A 15,268-nucleotide genomic window follows, 5' to 3' on the forward strand; every position below is an offset into this window, starting at 1 on the left:
CAATTTTATTTATATATGGTTCTAATACCATAAAAACATTTCCATTGCACGTCCTTTCTGATTTTCCACACTTCATCATCTCTCTTGTCAGTTTTAAACATGTGAACTCAAAGACATCAAGCAGTGCTAAAAGATCTGCACTCCCCTATTTTTAAATTCTTGGTTCTTAGGCTACTAAGAGTACTTCAACCATAGGCGACTCAGAGCAAGACACAATTTTCACTCATTCTTTTCTCTTGATTCTAGAAGCGATCAGTCAAAAAATGTTTGGTTTCCTTTCTAGATCAATGCCACCACCTGAACCCTATTTTTTTTTTCTTTTTAGGACTACACTCTCTGCATATGGAAGTTGCTGGGGGTCAAATCAGAGCCACAGCCATCGGTCCTTGTCACAGCCACAGCAACACTAAATCCAAGCTGCATCTGTGACCTATGCTTCAGCTTGCAGCAATGCCAGATCCTTAACCCACTGAGCAAGGCTAGAGATCAAACCCACATCCTCACAGACGCTGGTCAGGTTCTTAACCCAGTGAATCACAACAGGAACTTCCTGACCTATTTTACACCTTACCTAATGCAACAGGCTATTAATCAAGCTCTTAACTTATCTTCCCATGTTCTAATTCATTAACAACAAAAAACAACTGTCTTAATCATGTTACATCCTGTTCAAAAGCCTTCAATGGCTCCACATTATCTGTAACAGGAATTATAAGTCAATTAACACAAATGATAAAATGAATATCCAGTCTGCTCAGTTTACTGGGAAAAGGAGAAAAAACTGCCCCCGCCCCCACTATCACGCTTATCTTCTCTCTTCAGGGAAAAGACTACAGAATCTAATAACTTATCATAGACAGCTACCTACCTGCTTGAAATACTTGTCGCAGGCCAGGAGGCTCTGGCCACGTGACCATTTCCTCTATCGCTTCCACCTGTAGCTCAGGGCAGCTCTCATCACTGATCAGATCATTACTCTTAACTTTTTTTTGGCCACACCCATGGCATCTGGAGGTTCCCAGGTCAGGGAATGAACCAGCACCACAGCAGCGTCCTGAGCTGCTGCAGTGACGATGCTGGATCCTTAATGCCCTGAGCCACAAGGGAACTCTTCCTCTTAAGACTTTGATATAAACAAAAACAGTTCTTCCTCAAAACACGTTTAGGAAAGAGGTCTATAAGATAAAGCCCAAAGGCCAGGCAGTCTTTCAAAGGTCTCCACTAAAGCCCCAACCTATCATTATAATCTATCTGCCACTATTCTCTGCAAGAATAATTTCCACTTCAAACGCTGACCTCTAGAACCTTGCTTCTCATAACCTGACGACCCCACATGTGTTGTCCCCCTGACCAGAAATATGTTCTTCCTCCTCTACATCTGATCCATGAAGATCCAGCTTAAGCCCCAGCTTTTCATGACACGCCAACCTGCAGGGATCACTATTTCTCCTCTGAGCTCATATACCACTTTCAGCCTGTATTACTCATTTGCTATCAGATGATGTGTTACACTAAATTGGGTTTGGCCTCCTCCTCAGAGGTCTAGGGGGATAAAGTTGAAAGTTTAGTTCGTGGCACTTCTAATCACCTGGGTGGTTTCCTTGGCAACCAGACCATTCTGGGATTCCCAAAGGTTACCTCATTGATATAAACTCAGTAGTGGTTGAAATGGACTTGATATGAACAACAAAAGACACCTTTATCATGCTGATCATTCAGGAAATTAAAAGGATTTTAGTTGCTTTGTGCTCAGAATGGAATAAAGACCAAATATATAATTCATAAGTGCCTAAGTAAAAAAGACTATATATATATATATGTTTTTTTTTGGTTTTTTTGGCTGTGTCCATCACATGTGGAAGTTCCTGGGTCAGGGATCAAACTCACACCACAGCACTGACCCCAGAGCAGTGACAATGCTGGGTCTTCAATGCAGTGCATCACCAGGAAGTCCCGAAAAGATACGGTATTTTTTAAATTGGAGAATGGTCTGAATGCTTACCTGTGTACAAAGTAGAATCATAAGCACAGAGGTTTAGTGAGTGGTCTGGTGTGGCAGGGATGGAGAGCTGCACATTAATAATTTGTGCTCCTCCTTCCAAAGGGTAGAGAAGTCACTGGGAGATAGCTGCCCCGCCAGGAAATACAGTTTCCACGGTGGATACGAACACAAATGATAGCTTGACTTTCAGGCCAGGATTTTTAGGAAGCAGGTATGCTTCTCTACTCTTTCTATCTCTAGATGCAGAAGACTCAAGGCTCGAAGGGATGACAGTAGCAATAAGACAGAAAATGCCTAGGCCCATGAATCAACCACATGGAGAAGAGCTGTCTGCTGTTCACCAACACCTGCACTGGACTATTACACGGGTGATGAGCATCTAGTTTAAGCCACCGAAATTTCGGTGTTTTTTGCGATAGCAGCTAGTATTAGTCTACCAATTCAAGAATGGTCACCTAGCTAGTTAGTGACAGAGCTGAGACCAAAATCCCTATTTTCTGACTTTCCTTCTTATAGATATCAAACTGTCTTCAGATATATATTTACATTTCTAAATTATCTCAGTGGAGTTTAGGCAATTTGTTCCCACTTACTTTGTTCTAAGATAAATGCTATTAATCCCCAACAAAGGCCTTGTTTGCACTTACCATTTACAATCATTTTCAAACAAGCAGAACATGGTTTTCTGGAAAAATAAAGATCACAGTTTTTCAGCCTTGACCCATGTCTTATCAGAGCAATTTTCCCAGCATGTAAATCTTCACTAGAACAGTGGAGACCAACAATTTTCATGTTTTTTACGACCACGAGACCAGTTCTCTTCACCTACGTTAAGATACAAAATAATAATTTATAATTTATGTGATTAGTTTTAACATTTAATGAGCATATCATGGATTATAATTGATTTATTACTAAAATGATCAAAACACATTTCTCAAAATGTTCAAAATTTTTCCTAAAGTTTAATGTTGATGTTATACCAGAAATTTTCGAAATCTAAGCTTTCTAAACCAAACAATTAAACATTCAATTATCATACATTTATCCCAGTAAAAAATAATATATTTTAACCTAGTAAAGAGCAAGAACCAAGTCAATTTGACTTGTTTCTTCTAGCATTAAGTCTCAGACTATTTAATATTAAGCTTCTAAATAAAAGGAAAAACCCTGTGATTTTTACACATGGGTAAGTGAACCCCAGAGAGTTTACACGATTTTCTGAAAGACCCAGAAGCAGTACAAGGCAGAGAACTACAGCAGAGGTCATCCCGCATCAGGGCTGCGGCTTCGATACAGTCCCTGGCCTGGAACTCTATATGCTGGGGGTGTGGCCAAAACATAATAAATACATAATCAAATTAATTTAATGTAAATAAGCTTTAAATTTACTTTGAACACTTTTACCTCCCACCCCAAAGTTTCTTAAGATTTTTAACGTTCCTTAAACACAAAGTGTATGTTAGTATCTACTTCTAAATAACTCCAGCAAGTTTCAATAAATAAAAAAAAAAACTATCAATGATGCGGTCTTATCAAAAGATCTCATGAGTTTCCTGGTGGCCTCGTGCTTAAGGTTTTGGCATTATCACTGCTGTGGCTTGAGTTCAGTCCCTGGCCCAGGAACTTTCACATGCCATGGGCCTGGCCAAAGAAAAAAAAATCTCAGCAGGGAGTTCCTGTAGTGGCTCAGCGGAAACAAATCTGACTAATATCCATGAGGATTCGGGTTGGATCCCTGGCCTCGCTCAGTGGGTCAGGGATCCAGCATTGCTGGAGCTGTGGTGCAGGTCACATCCGAGGCTCAGATCCAAGCTGCTGTGGCTGTGGTGTAGGCCAGCAGCTGTAGTTCCAATTCAGCCCCTAGTCTGGGAACTTCCATATGCCACAGGGGTGTCCAAAAAAAAAAAAAAATCAGCAGACTTGAGCTTATATTATTAAGCTGAATCAATTGTGGCCAATAGAAATGGCTGCAATTAAATGATTTTAGCCTTAGATTTTCTAAGTAGTTAAGTAGACAGAAATAAAGCTAGAAACCCTGGCTACAAAACTTTTTAAAAAGTCATTTCTAAAGAATGGGAGGCATACTATCAATTCATTTTTTTAACTGAACAATCTTTTAGGCTAAATTTATCACTTTCTTTGTCTAGAGCCCTTTTCATTTCAGAAAACATTTTTTTTTTTTCCCATTTTGTTTCTAGCTAAGTCCAAAATATCCAGTTTGAGACCAGGATTTATTCATCCCAAACCTAAAATAAAACCAAACCAATAAAAGTCTAAGTTGCATTCCATTTCAGTACTTCCACTTACTGCAACTCCCAGAAGACGGAATATTTGCAGAGAAGCACTGTTCTAGATCCTGACTTTGCTTCATTTTACTCATATCTTGGCAAGTCGGCTATGTAATCCTAGTCACAGTTTTACACGAAAACACAGGCAAAAGAGGACAGTGTGTTTAGCATGTGAACACTAGCACGTTTACTTAACTGGCGAGTCACTACTTTTTCCCTTTTGCCTTTCTTAGTAATTAAAAACATCTAAATATTTTATTATTTTTTATTTTTTTATTTTTTTGTCTTTTTGCTATTTCTTTGGGCCGCTCCCGCGGCATATGGAGTTTCCCAGGCTAGGGGTCGAATCGGAGCTGTAGCCGCCGGCCTACGCCAGAGCCACAGCAACTCGGGATCCGAGCCGTGTCTGCGACCTACACCACAGCTCACGGCAACGCCGGATCGTTAACCCACTGAGCAAGGGCAGGGACCGAACCCGCAACCTCATGGTTCCTAGTCGGATTCGTTAACCACTGCGCCACGACGGGAACTCCTAAATATTTTAAAATAAATTATTTCTATATTCTTGCTGGGCATTTTAGAGACTCGTTCTCAGAAACAATCAGAAAATCTCCAGGAATGTACACCAGAATCATCAGGGTAACTTTTTTTCAAAATATACATGTTTTGGCTCCACTTCATACCCACTGAATCAGAATCTCTCTGGAAAACTCAAAGGATTAAAATAGCAAGGATACACTATGCAATATGAAAGAGAACAAGGTTCATCTTGTCAGGTCTGGGCTTTGATCTACTCTACTTCCAAGCCAGTAGTTGGCCTGCTATTGTTTCTTGGATGCTAGCAGAAGACATGAACCTCCTGGGTCTGGGGTTCGCAGCACAGCAAGCCGTGTGAGCGTCCTGTGTGGGATGGCTCCCCGCCTACAAGCCCCACAGGGGTAGTGCAGATGGACTCACACGGATTCCTGGATGTGAAGTGCGTTGTGTTACAGGAGAGGAATTCGGCTGTGTTTTATCTCAAAGGGTCAGCAAATCCGTTCTCCATTTCAGGAGAAGATAGTACCTCAACCCTCAAGGTTGCTTGCGGCAAACACAATTCTGAGAAATGGCCTAGGCAAAGAACAGTTAGGGCCTTGCATTCTTGGCAAGACCAGCAGGATGTGTTGGAGTCTGAGAGAACATGCAAGAGTGTTTCTCAACATCTATATGAACTTAGAGGGGAAGGTGCCAAGTGTGAGATTTGAAATTTTTTTTAAAAAGAGCAAGTTGTAGGAATGTATTGTACAATACTTAATACTCTGTTCTCTCCTCCAGCCCCACCTTTGGAGAGACATGTACAGTCTTGGAAATGCATAATTTTTAGAAGAATATACAAAAACTCTCTTGGAAGTAGGAACGGAGAACTTGAGTATAAAAGGGACTTTTATTGTACTTTATACCATTCCTTTTGCTGTGTTATTACGAGCACTTATGTCTTTTTAAAAAATCATAAAAATTTACCTGTTTTTTATCAGTAGATACTCTGGCCATCTCTTCATTATCTCCTAAGGGTCCATGCTTTCCCTCCTCTTTTTCCTAATAAAAAGATTAAGGAAAAAAAAAAGATTAGCAAGACATATGATTAACTCAATATTTCCTATATTTAAAGGTTTTTTTGGCTGTAGCCATTCATTTTTTTTTCTTGATGAAACTCTGCAATGACTTCCTGCTTTGTTCAGGTTCAAGTTCGGACTACTTAACCTGGCCCCAACATACTTTTCCAAAACACAGAACTAAAAATAAAATTCTGTAGTTTAAGTTTTCAGAGATGGGGCCGTTTTGAGCAATCTGAGTGTGGCTATGGGTATGAAGAACGAAAGGGGGGCAGAGGTAAATTATCTGGCATTGGGAAGGTAAGGAACTCTGTAGCAAGGGTATGAGATATGGATTGTGGTAGGCAGAATAACGGCTGCCCAAAGACCCCCTGGAGCCTGTGGCTATTACTTGCAGGGCTGCATATGGAATTAAGGCTGCTCATCATCTTGAGATGAATAGCTTGACCTGGATGATCTGGGTGGGCCCAACGTAATCACAAGGGTCCTTATAAGTAAAAGAGGGAGGCAGGAGAGTGAGGGTCAGAGTGATGCAACATGACAAAGACTCATTCCACCATTGCTGGCACTGAAGATGGGAGCCAACGAATGTAGGCAGCCTCTAGAAGCTGGAAAAGCTAAGGAAACTGATTGTTCCCTAGAAGGAATGCAGTCCTGCCAACACTTCGACTTTAGCCTCGTGAGATCTATTTTGGATCTGTGACCTACAGAACTCTAAGAATATAAATCTGTGTCATTTGAAGCCATGAACTTTGTCAAAGCTAACACAGGAATGTCCGTAAGTCTACTCTAAAAGTAAAACTTTTTTTTACCTGTGTCCTTTCTGGAGTGCTGGGACACAGGTTCAATTCCTGGCCTGGCACAGTGGGTTAAGGATCTGGTGTTGCTGCAGCTGCAGTGTAGGCCACAACTGCAGCATGGGTCTGATCTCTGGCCTGGAACTCCATATGCCACAGGGCAGCCAAAGAAGGGGGGCGGGGTAAAACTTGAAGTAGAAAGTTTTGAGACAAAGGATAAATTCATTCATCCATCCATCCATTCAACCAGCTTTTAAACACAATGTTCACAGCAGATTTATTCTTCATTTATTAATTCAATAAATAATTATTGAACCCTTGCTATGCGCCAGCCATAAACATCGTTGCTTAGGATGTAAGTATTACAGAGTGTAAGATTTATGAACACAATAACGTTACTATAAGGTAAGGTGATGACAGGGTGAAACAGCAGGATTCTGTGAGCCTCACCACAGGCGGGATATGTAATACATTGGAGAAGGTCTCTTTTCCTTTTTTTTTTTTTTTTTTTGTCTTTTGAGGGCCGCACCCATGGCATGTGGAGGTTCCCAGGCTAGGGGTCTAATCGGAACTGTTGCCTCTGGCCTACGCCAGAGCCACAGCAATGCCACATCGGAACCGCGTCTGCGACCTACACTACAGCCCACGGCAACGCTGGATCCTTAACCCACTGAGCGAGGCCAGGGATCGAACCCGCAACCTCATGGTTCCTAGTCGGATTCGTTTCCGCTGCGTCACAACAGGAACTCCTTACTGGAGAAAGTTTCAAAGTAGGAATGGCAAACTCGGTGAAGGTTGACCTCTTAGTCTTCTGAAACAAGTGCTGGACACTAGAAAAGGGGTAACTTTTAAGACGTTTACAAGAAAAGCCATGTTCTGGGAATGTTCAGGCAGAAGAGGAAGGGGAGGAAGCAACGATGCTGGCAGTGAAGTGAGGGGTGCCGTGGCAACAGTGATGATGATGATGATGAACACGCGTGTGACAGCAGTAACACCTCACTTTTACCGAGTGTTTACCACGTATTAGGCCCTAAATTAGCTCATTTAATACTCACACCTTTATGAAGTAGCTATGGTTATTCCCTTTTTCCAAATGAAGAAACTGTGGAGAGAGATTAAATAGCTCCACCATGGTCACATAGCTCATGAAGGGGTAAGCATGGATCTGAGCCCCAAATCCACTGTCCTCGCCATTATGCTACAGGAATTCTGCTCTAGAAAAGCATGTGAGGTCTTTTAGCATAAAAACAAGGTACCAAAGGACACAATGGGAAGAGCTGGGAGTATATGATGTACAGAGAAATATGAGGGAACAATGCAGTTATTATAATTCTTACTAACATAATATTCGGGCAACTTGAATAAGTCTTACTTAACTAAAATGTAAAACTATGAACCAACAGGAGAGATAATTATTTTTAAATGACAGCCATGTTCAATAGTACACTTCTAAAACTTTTTAATTGTGGGTTTTTTCCCTTGGAAGTCTCATTAATAATTAGTTTCTCTCCCACTCATTTATCTAGTTTTAGGCTGGATTATTAAAAATTCTTACTCCATATACTCAGTATATACCTTCCTGAACAATCTTCAAGGCACACCCATATAGTGTAAATATTTAACACAGAAAACTCTAAACAGCAGTCATAGTCAGAAGCAGTTGTAGTTAATAATTCCCTAAGGCTGGTAAAAATATTATAGACCATTTAAATGTACAATAATAAGGGGACATGTTACATTGATACAATGCACTGTTATATAATCATTAAGATGACAGTGAAATGATAATAAAAACCATAAAACTCCCAGAAGAAAACAGATGGTAAGTTCCTTGACATAGGTTTTGGCAATTTTTTGAATCTGACACCAAAAGTAAAAGCCACAAAAGCAAAAGTTTATAAACAAGTGAGAATATAACAAACGAAAAAGCTTTTGCACAGCAAAAGAAACTATAAGAAAATGAAAAAAGGCAATCTATTGAATGGTAGAAAATATATGCAAATCACCTGACAAAAGACTAATATCTAAAATGTATAGGAGTTCCCACTGGGGCTCAGTGGAAACTAATTTGACTAGCATCCATGAGGACACAGGTTCGATTCCTAGCCTGACTTAGTGGGTTAAGGATCTGGTGTTGCCGTGAGCTGTGGTGTAGGTCACAGAAGTGGCTTGGATCTGGTGCTACTACAGCTTGGCATAGGCCAGTGGCTCCAGCTCTGATTTGACCCCTTGCCTAGGAACCTCCATATGCTGCGGGTGTGGCCCTAAAAAGCCAAAAAATAAAAAACAAAAATTTTTAAAAATAAAATAAAATACATAAAGAACTCACACAGCTCAATAGCAAAAACCCAACAAATACAATTAAAAAATGGGCAGAAGATCTGAATGGACGTATTCCAAAGAAGATATACACAATGGCCACAGGTACCCGAAAAGATGCTCTACCTCACTAATCATCAGGGAAATGAAAATCAAAACCACAATAAGGTCTCACTTCACACCTGTTATAATGGCTATTATCAAGAAGACCAGAAGTTATCAAGTGTTGGTGAGGATGTGGCGAAAAGGGAACCCTTGTGCACTGTTGGAGGGAGTGTAAAAGGGCTTAAGCGTAATGGAAAACAGTATAGAGGTTCCTCTAGAAGTTATAACTAGAACTACCATATGATCCAGCAGTTTCACTTCTGGACATTTATCCAAAGAAGATGAAAAAACCAACCTGAAGAGCTATATGCACCCCTGATGTTCACTGCAGCATTATTTACAATAGCCAAAACATAGAAACAATCTAAGTATCCATCAACAGATGAACAGATAAAGAAACTGTGGTACACACACACACACCCCAGAATATTATTTAGTCATAAAACATAATGAAATCTTGCCATCCGCAAGAACACAGAGGGATCTCGAGGGCTTTATGCTAAGTGAAATAAGTCAGACAAAGATAAATACTATACAATTTCTCTTATATGTGGGGTCTAAAAACAAACAAACAAACAAATCTCCCAAGCTTATACACAGAGAACAAACTTGTAGCTGACAAAGGTAGGGGTAGGGGTGGAAGAAACTGGTCAACTGCCAAAAATGTTTAAATAAACTGAATTTTTAAAATAAAATAAAAGTAACAAGCACATATAGTACATAGCATAAGCGAGGCATTATATAAAAGCTCCATGTAGTAAGTACCAGTAACATTCCATTCTACAGATGAGGAAGTTGACACAGAGGTAAAGTAAACTCACCCAAGGTTACACAACTAGTAAGGGGTGGAGCCAAGATCGGAACCCAGGCACTAACTGCAAAACCACTGGCTACTCCCAAACCACTAGACTACGTTGCCACTCCAGTGTTTATAACAGTATTACACCACGAGCACTTTCCTACTTTAAGTGAAAAGGGCAGGATCCAGAATTAATTGGTATCAAATGAGTAAAAGGAAATAGAGAAAAAAAGATTGAGAAACAACACAAAAACATTAGCCGTCTATACGTGGTGAAATTACAATGGATTTTTTTTTCTTCTGTATATTTCACAAATAATAAACATATATTACTTTCTTAAAACACAAAAATATTTTACTTTTTTGTTGTTGTTTGTTTGTCTTTTTGCCTTTTCTAGGGCTGCTCCCGTGGCATATGGAGGTTCCCAGGCTAGTGGTCGAATTGGAGTTGTAGCCACCAGCCTACGCCAGAGCCACAGCAACGCGGGATCCAAGCTGCATCTGTGACCTACACCACAGCTCACGGCAATGCTGGATCCTTAACCCACTGAGCAAGGCCAGGAATCAAACCCGCAACCTCATTGGTTCCTAGTCAGATACGTTCACCACTGAGCAAGGCCAGGAATCAAACCCGCAACCTCATTGGTTCCTAGTCAGATTCGTTCACCACTGAGCCACGACGGGAACTCCCAAAAATATTTTACTTTTAAAAAGACAAAGGTTTGTCAAGAGCAATGTTCCCAACACAAGTACATGTCAAACTGCACCTTACAGTTTCTCTGACTTACTTGGTAGAGCAAAAGCAGAATAAACAATTTAAGTGAAACAAATTTATTACTTTAGCTTAAAGAATATTTTCTTCTCTTAATAGGAAAAAGATCTTACTTAACCCTAAGAGCATCATGTGCAATTTGTAGTGGAACTATTTATTTAATACCCATCTGTTGAAAAATAATTCAATTTTAACACAGGATTCTAATGTATGTGCGTGTGCGTGTGCATGTGCACGTGCGTGTGTGGTATGTGTGAATGGATTAAAATGAGACCAAATCTTGATTACTAAAAAATGATTCTTTAGGAGCTCTCTTGTAGTGTAGCAGGTTAAGGATCTGGTATTGTCGCTGCAGCAGCTTGAGTTGCCGCTGTGGTACAGGTGCCATCCCTGGCTCTGGAATGTTCAGATGCTGCAGGTGCAGCCCCCCAAAATTTATTTATTTATTTTCTGTCTTTTGTCTTTTCAGGGCTGTACCTGCAGCATATGGAGGTTCCCAGGCTAGGGGTCCAATCAGAGCTACAGCTGCCGGCCTACACCAGAGCCACGGCAACACTGGATCCTTAACCCACTGAGCAAGGCCAGGGATCAAACCTGCAACCTCATGGTTCCTAGTTGGATTTGTTTCCACTGTGCCATGACAGGAACTCCAAAAAAATTATTTTTAATTAAAAATTAAAATTAAAAAAGGTTCTTCAAAATTATTACTCAATCTGTTAAAAAGCCCAGTTTTTAATTAATGTATTTATTTTTAATGGAAATATATTTGACATTAATGCTGTGTAAAATTAAGGTGTATAACATATTAATTTATTCATATATTATAATATGATTGCCATTGTAGCAATAATTTGCACCTCTATCACAGGTTACTTAACTACTCACTGCTTTTTAGTAGTTGGAATAACTAAGTCCTGGTCTCTTAGCACATGTGATGATTATAATACAATATTGTTATCGACATTCAAAGGCACTAGGCATATCTCCAGGGCTTATTTACTACTCATGTTTATACCCCTAAACAACATCTGTCCTGTCCCCTGTACCCTAGCCCATGGTAAACACCATTTCACTCTCTCTGAGTCTGGCTTTCCCAAATTCCACTTAAAAATGAGATCACACAGTATTTGTCTTTCTCTGTCTGACTTATCTCATTCAGCATAATGCGGTCAAAGTCTATTTATGGTGTTGCAAATGGCAGGATGTCCTCCCACCTCATGGTTGAATAACATTGCTTTGGAAAGTTCTTTTTTTTTTTGCTTATTAGGGCCACACTTGCAGCACATGGAAGCTCCCAGACTAGGGGTTGAATCAGAGCGACAGTTGCTGGCCTACACCACAGCCACAGCAACACCAGATTCCTGACACACTGAGCAAGGCCAGGGATCAAACCTACAACCTCATGTATACTAGTTGGGTTTGTTACCGCTGAACTACAATGGGAACTCCAAGGCCAGCTTTTTTTTTAAGCCCAGCTTTTTAAAGGCACTTTTTTTTTTTGGCTGCACCAATGGCATATGGAAGTTCCCAGGCCAGGGACTAAACCCATGCCACAGCAGCAACCTAAGCCACAGTAGTGACAACACTGGATCCTCAGTCTGCTGAACCACAAGAGAACTCTCAAATGCACTTTTAAAAGGCTTCAATCTCTAAACATTTGCTTCTAATCTTTCTTCAAGACAAACAAAAAACCCAACAGTTTAGAAATCTTCTACTTTCATAAAATAATACTAAGCTAGGAACAAGTTGAAAGAATAAAAGACTTCAAAATCCATGAAGAGGAGTTTATGTTGTAGCTCAGCAGAAATGAATCTGACTAGTACCCAGGAGGATGAAGGTTTGACCCCCTGGCCTTGCTCAGAGAGTTAAGGATCCAGCGTGGCTGTGAGCTGTGGTCACAAACATGGCTCAGATCTGGTGTTGCTGTGGCTGTGGTGTAGGCCAGTGGCTACAGCTCCAATTCGACCCCTAGCCTGGGAACTTCCATATGACAAAAGTGCAGCTCTAAAAAGACCCCCAAAAATAAATAAATAAGTAAAAATTCCACGAAGAAAATGAAGAGCTTTCTCAAAGTCCCTAATATGTGCAGCAAGGGTGGAACATAGGGGAATGGCTGAAAAATAGAGAATACGAATGCATAACATTTTAAATAATGTTTTCTAGTTATAAGACATTCTCACAGTAATTGAGAGAAAACCACTCCAAAAGACTTTAAATGATCATGAAAAGTAAATTCCCTATCCACACACAGACTTTACATCCTTCACAAAAATTAACTCAAAAGGAATCATAGGCCTACATGTAAAATACAAAACTACAACACTCCCAGAAGATAACATAGGAGAAATCCTAAATGCTCTTGAGTATGGTGATGGATTTTTTAAGTATAACACCAAAGGCATGATGCATGAAAGAAATCAATGATAAGCCGGACTTTATTAAAATTAAAACTACTCAGCAAAAGTTAACATCAAGAGAACGAGAAAACAAGTCACAGACTAGGAGAAAATATTTGTAAAAGACATATCTGATAAAAGATTGATCTTGAAAATACAAAAAGACAAAAAGCAAAAACAAGGAGTTCCCATCGTGGCTCAGTGGTTAACGAATCTGACTAGGAACCATGGGGTTGCAGGTTTGATCCCTGGCCTTGCTCAGTGGGTTTGGGATCCAGCGTTGCTGTGAGCTGTGGTGTAGGTTGCAGACGTGGCTCGACTCGGATCTGGCGTTGTTGTGGCTCTGGTGAAGCCTGGCAGCTACAGCTCCAATTAGACCTCTAGCCTGGGAAACTTCATGTGCCGTGGGTGCGGCCTTAGTAAATACAAAAAGACAAAATAAATAAATAAATAATGAAGTCTTAAAACTCAACAATAAGAAAACAAACAACATGATTAAAAAATGGGCCAAAGACCCTAACAGACAATTGACTAAAGAAGGTACAGACAGAAATAAGCATACAAAAGATGTACCACATCAGATGTCATCAAGGAATTGCAAAGTAAAACAACAATGACATATTACTCTGCTCCTATTAGAATGGCCAAAATTTAGAATACTGACAACACCAAATGCTGGTGAGGATGTAGAACAGGAATTCTTTTGTTTTTTCCTTTTTTGGGGAGAGAGGGGGGGCCATCGGGGGCATATGGAGTTCTCGGGCCAAGGATCAGATCTGAGCTGAAGTTGTGACCTAAACCACAGCTGTAGCAACGCTGGATCCTTAACCCACTGTGCCAGGCTGGGGATCAAACCTGAGTCCCAGTGCTCCCAAAATGCCAATGATCCCACTGTGCCACAGGAGGAACTCCAACAACAGGAATTCTTATTCACTGCTGGTGGGAATCCAAAATGGTACAGCCACTTTGTAAGACAGTCTGGCAGTTTCTAAACATATCCTTACTATACTCTTTGCACAATTGTGCTCCTTAGTATTTGCCTAAAGAAGCTAAAAATTTATCACCACACAAAAATCTGTACACAGATGTTTACAGCAGCTTTATTCATAATTGCTATAACTTGGAAGCAACCAAGATGTTCTTCCAAAGGTGAATGGATTAAATAAATTGTGGTATATCCAGACAAGGCAATCTGATTTAGTGCTAAAAATGGACTATCAAGTCATGAAAAGACCTGAAGGAAACTTAAAAGCATATTACTAAATGAAAGAAGCCAAACTGAAAAAGCTATACACCATATGATTCCAACTATATAACATTCTGGAAAAGGCAAAACTGGAGACAGTAAAAGATGAGTGGTTGCCTGTGGGTGGGGTGGGGGAGGAATGTCTAAGTGGAGCCCAAGAAATTTTCAGGGCAAGGAAAATACTCTGTATCATATCATGATGATGCATATATATCATCATATTTTGTCCAAATCCATAGAGTGTACAATAGCAAGACTGAACCATAGTGTAGACTTTGGGTGATAACAATGAATCAATGTACTGCTTGAGGAAGATGTGGATAATGGGGAGGCTATTCATGAGTGCAGACAGGGGTATATGGGAAGTCTCTGTTCTTTCCCCTCAATTATTATTATTATTTTTTTTTGGTCTTTTGTCCATTTAGGGCTGCACCCATGGCATATGGAGATTCCCAAGGCTAGGGGTTGAATCGGAGCTGTAGCTGCTGGCCTATACCACAGCCACAGCAACAAGGGATTCGAGCTGCATTTGAGCTTCACTGGAGACCTACACCATGGCTCACGGCAATGCCGGATCCTTAATCCATTGAGCAAGACCATGGACACTAGTCGGGTTCATTAACCACTGAGCCATGACAGGAACTCTCTTTCCCCTCAATTTTGCTGTGAAATTAAAAGTGCTCTAAAATAGTAGTTGTTTGTTTTGTCTTTTTAGGGCCGCATCTACAGCATACGGAAGTTGTTTATTTAGGGCCACACCCACGGCATGTGGAGGTTCCCAAGGCTAGGGGGCGAATCTGAGCTGCAGCTGCCAGCCTAGCCACAGCCACAGCAATGCCAGATCTGAGCTGCACTGGAGACCTACAGCACAGCTTACGGCAATGTAAGCCACTTACGTTAACCCACTGAGCAGGGCCAGGGATGGAATCCACACCCTCATGGATACTAG

At 40.6% G+C, this 15,268-nt stretch overlaps 1 protein-coding gene across 2 annotated transcripts in view; it reads right to left on the minus strand.

The window, feature by feature from the left end:
* The window catches only part of CDADC1 (cytidine and dCMP deaminase domain containing 1), a 47,352-nt gene that overhangs the window by 28,966 nt on the left and 3,118 nt on the right, over nt 1-15,268 (minus strand). For both annotated transcript variants that reach the window (XM_047755968.1, XM_047755969.1), the window contains exons 3-4: nt 5,794-5,868; nt 2,650-2,827 (exon numbers count right to left, since the gene is read on the minus strand). In XM_047755968.1, coding sequence (XP_047611924.1) covers nt 2,650-2,827; nt 5,794-5,868 — 253 coding nt within the window. The remainder of the gene's footprint in view (nt 1-2,649; nt 2,828-5,793; nt 5,869-15,268) is intronic.

This window comes from Phacochoerus africanus, chromosome 13 (genome assembly GCF_016906955.1).
Source record: "Phacochoerus africanus isolate WHEZ1 chromosome 13, ROS_Pafr_v1, whole genome shotgun sequence".
Taxonomy (NCBI): Eukaryota; Metazoa; Chordata; class Mammalia; order Artiodactyla; family Suidae; genus Phacochoerus; species Phacochoerus africanus.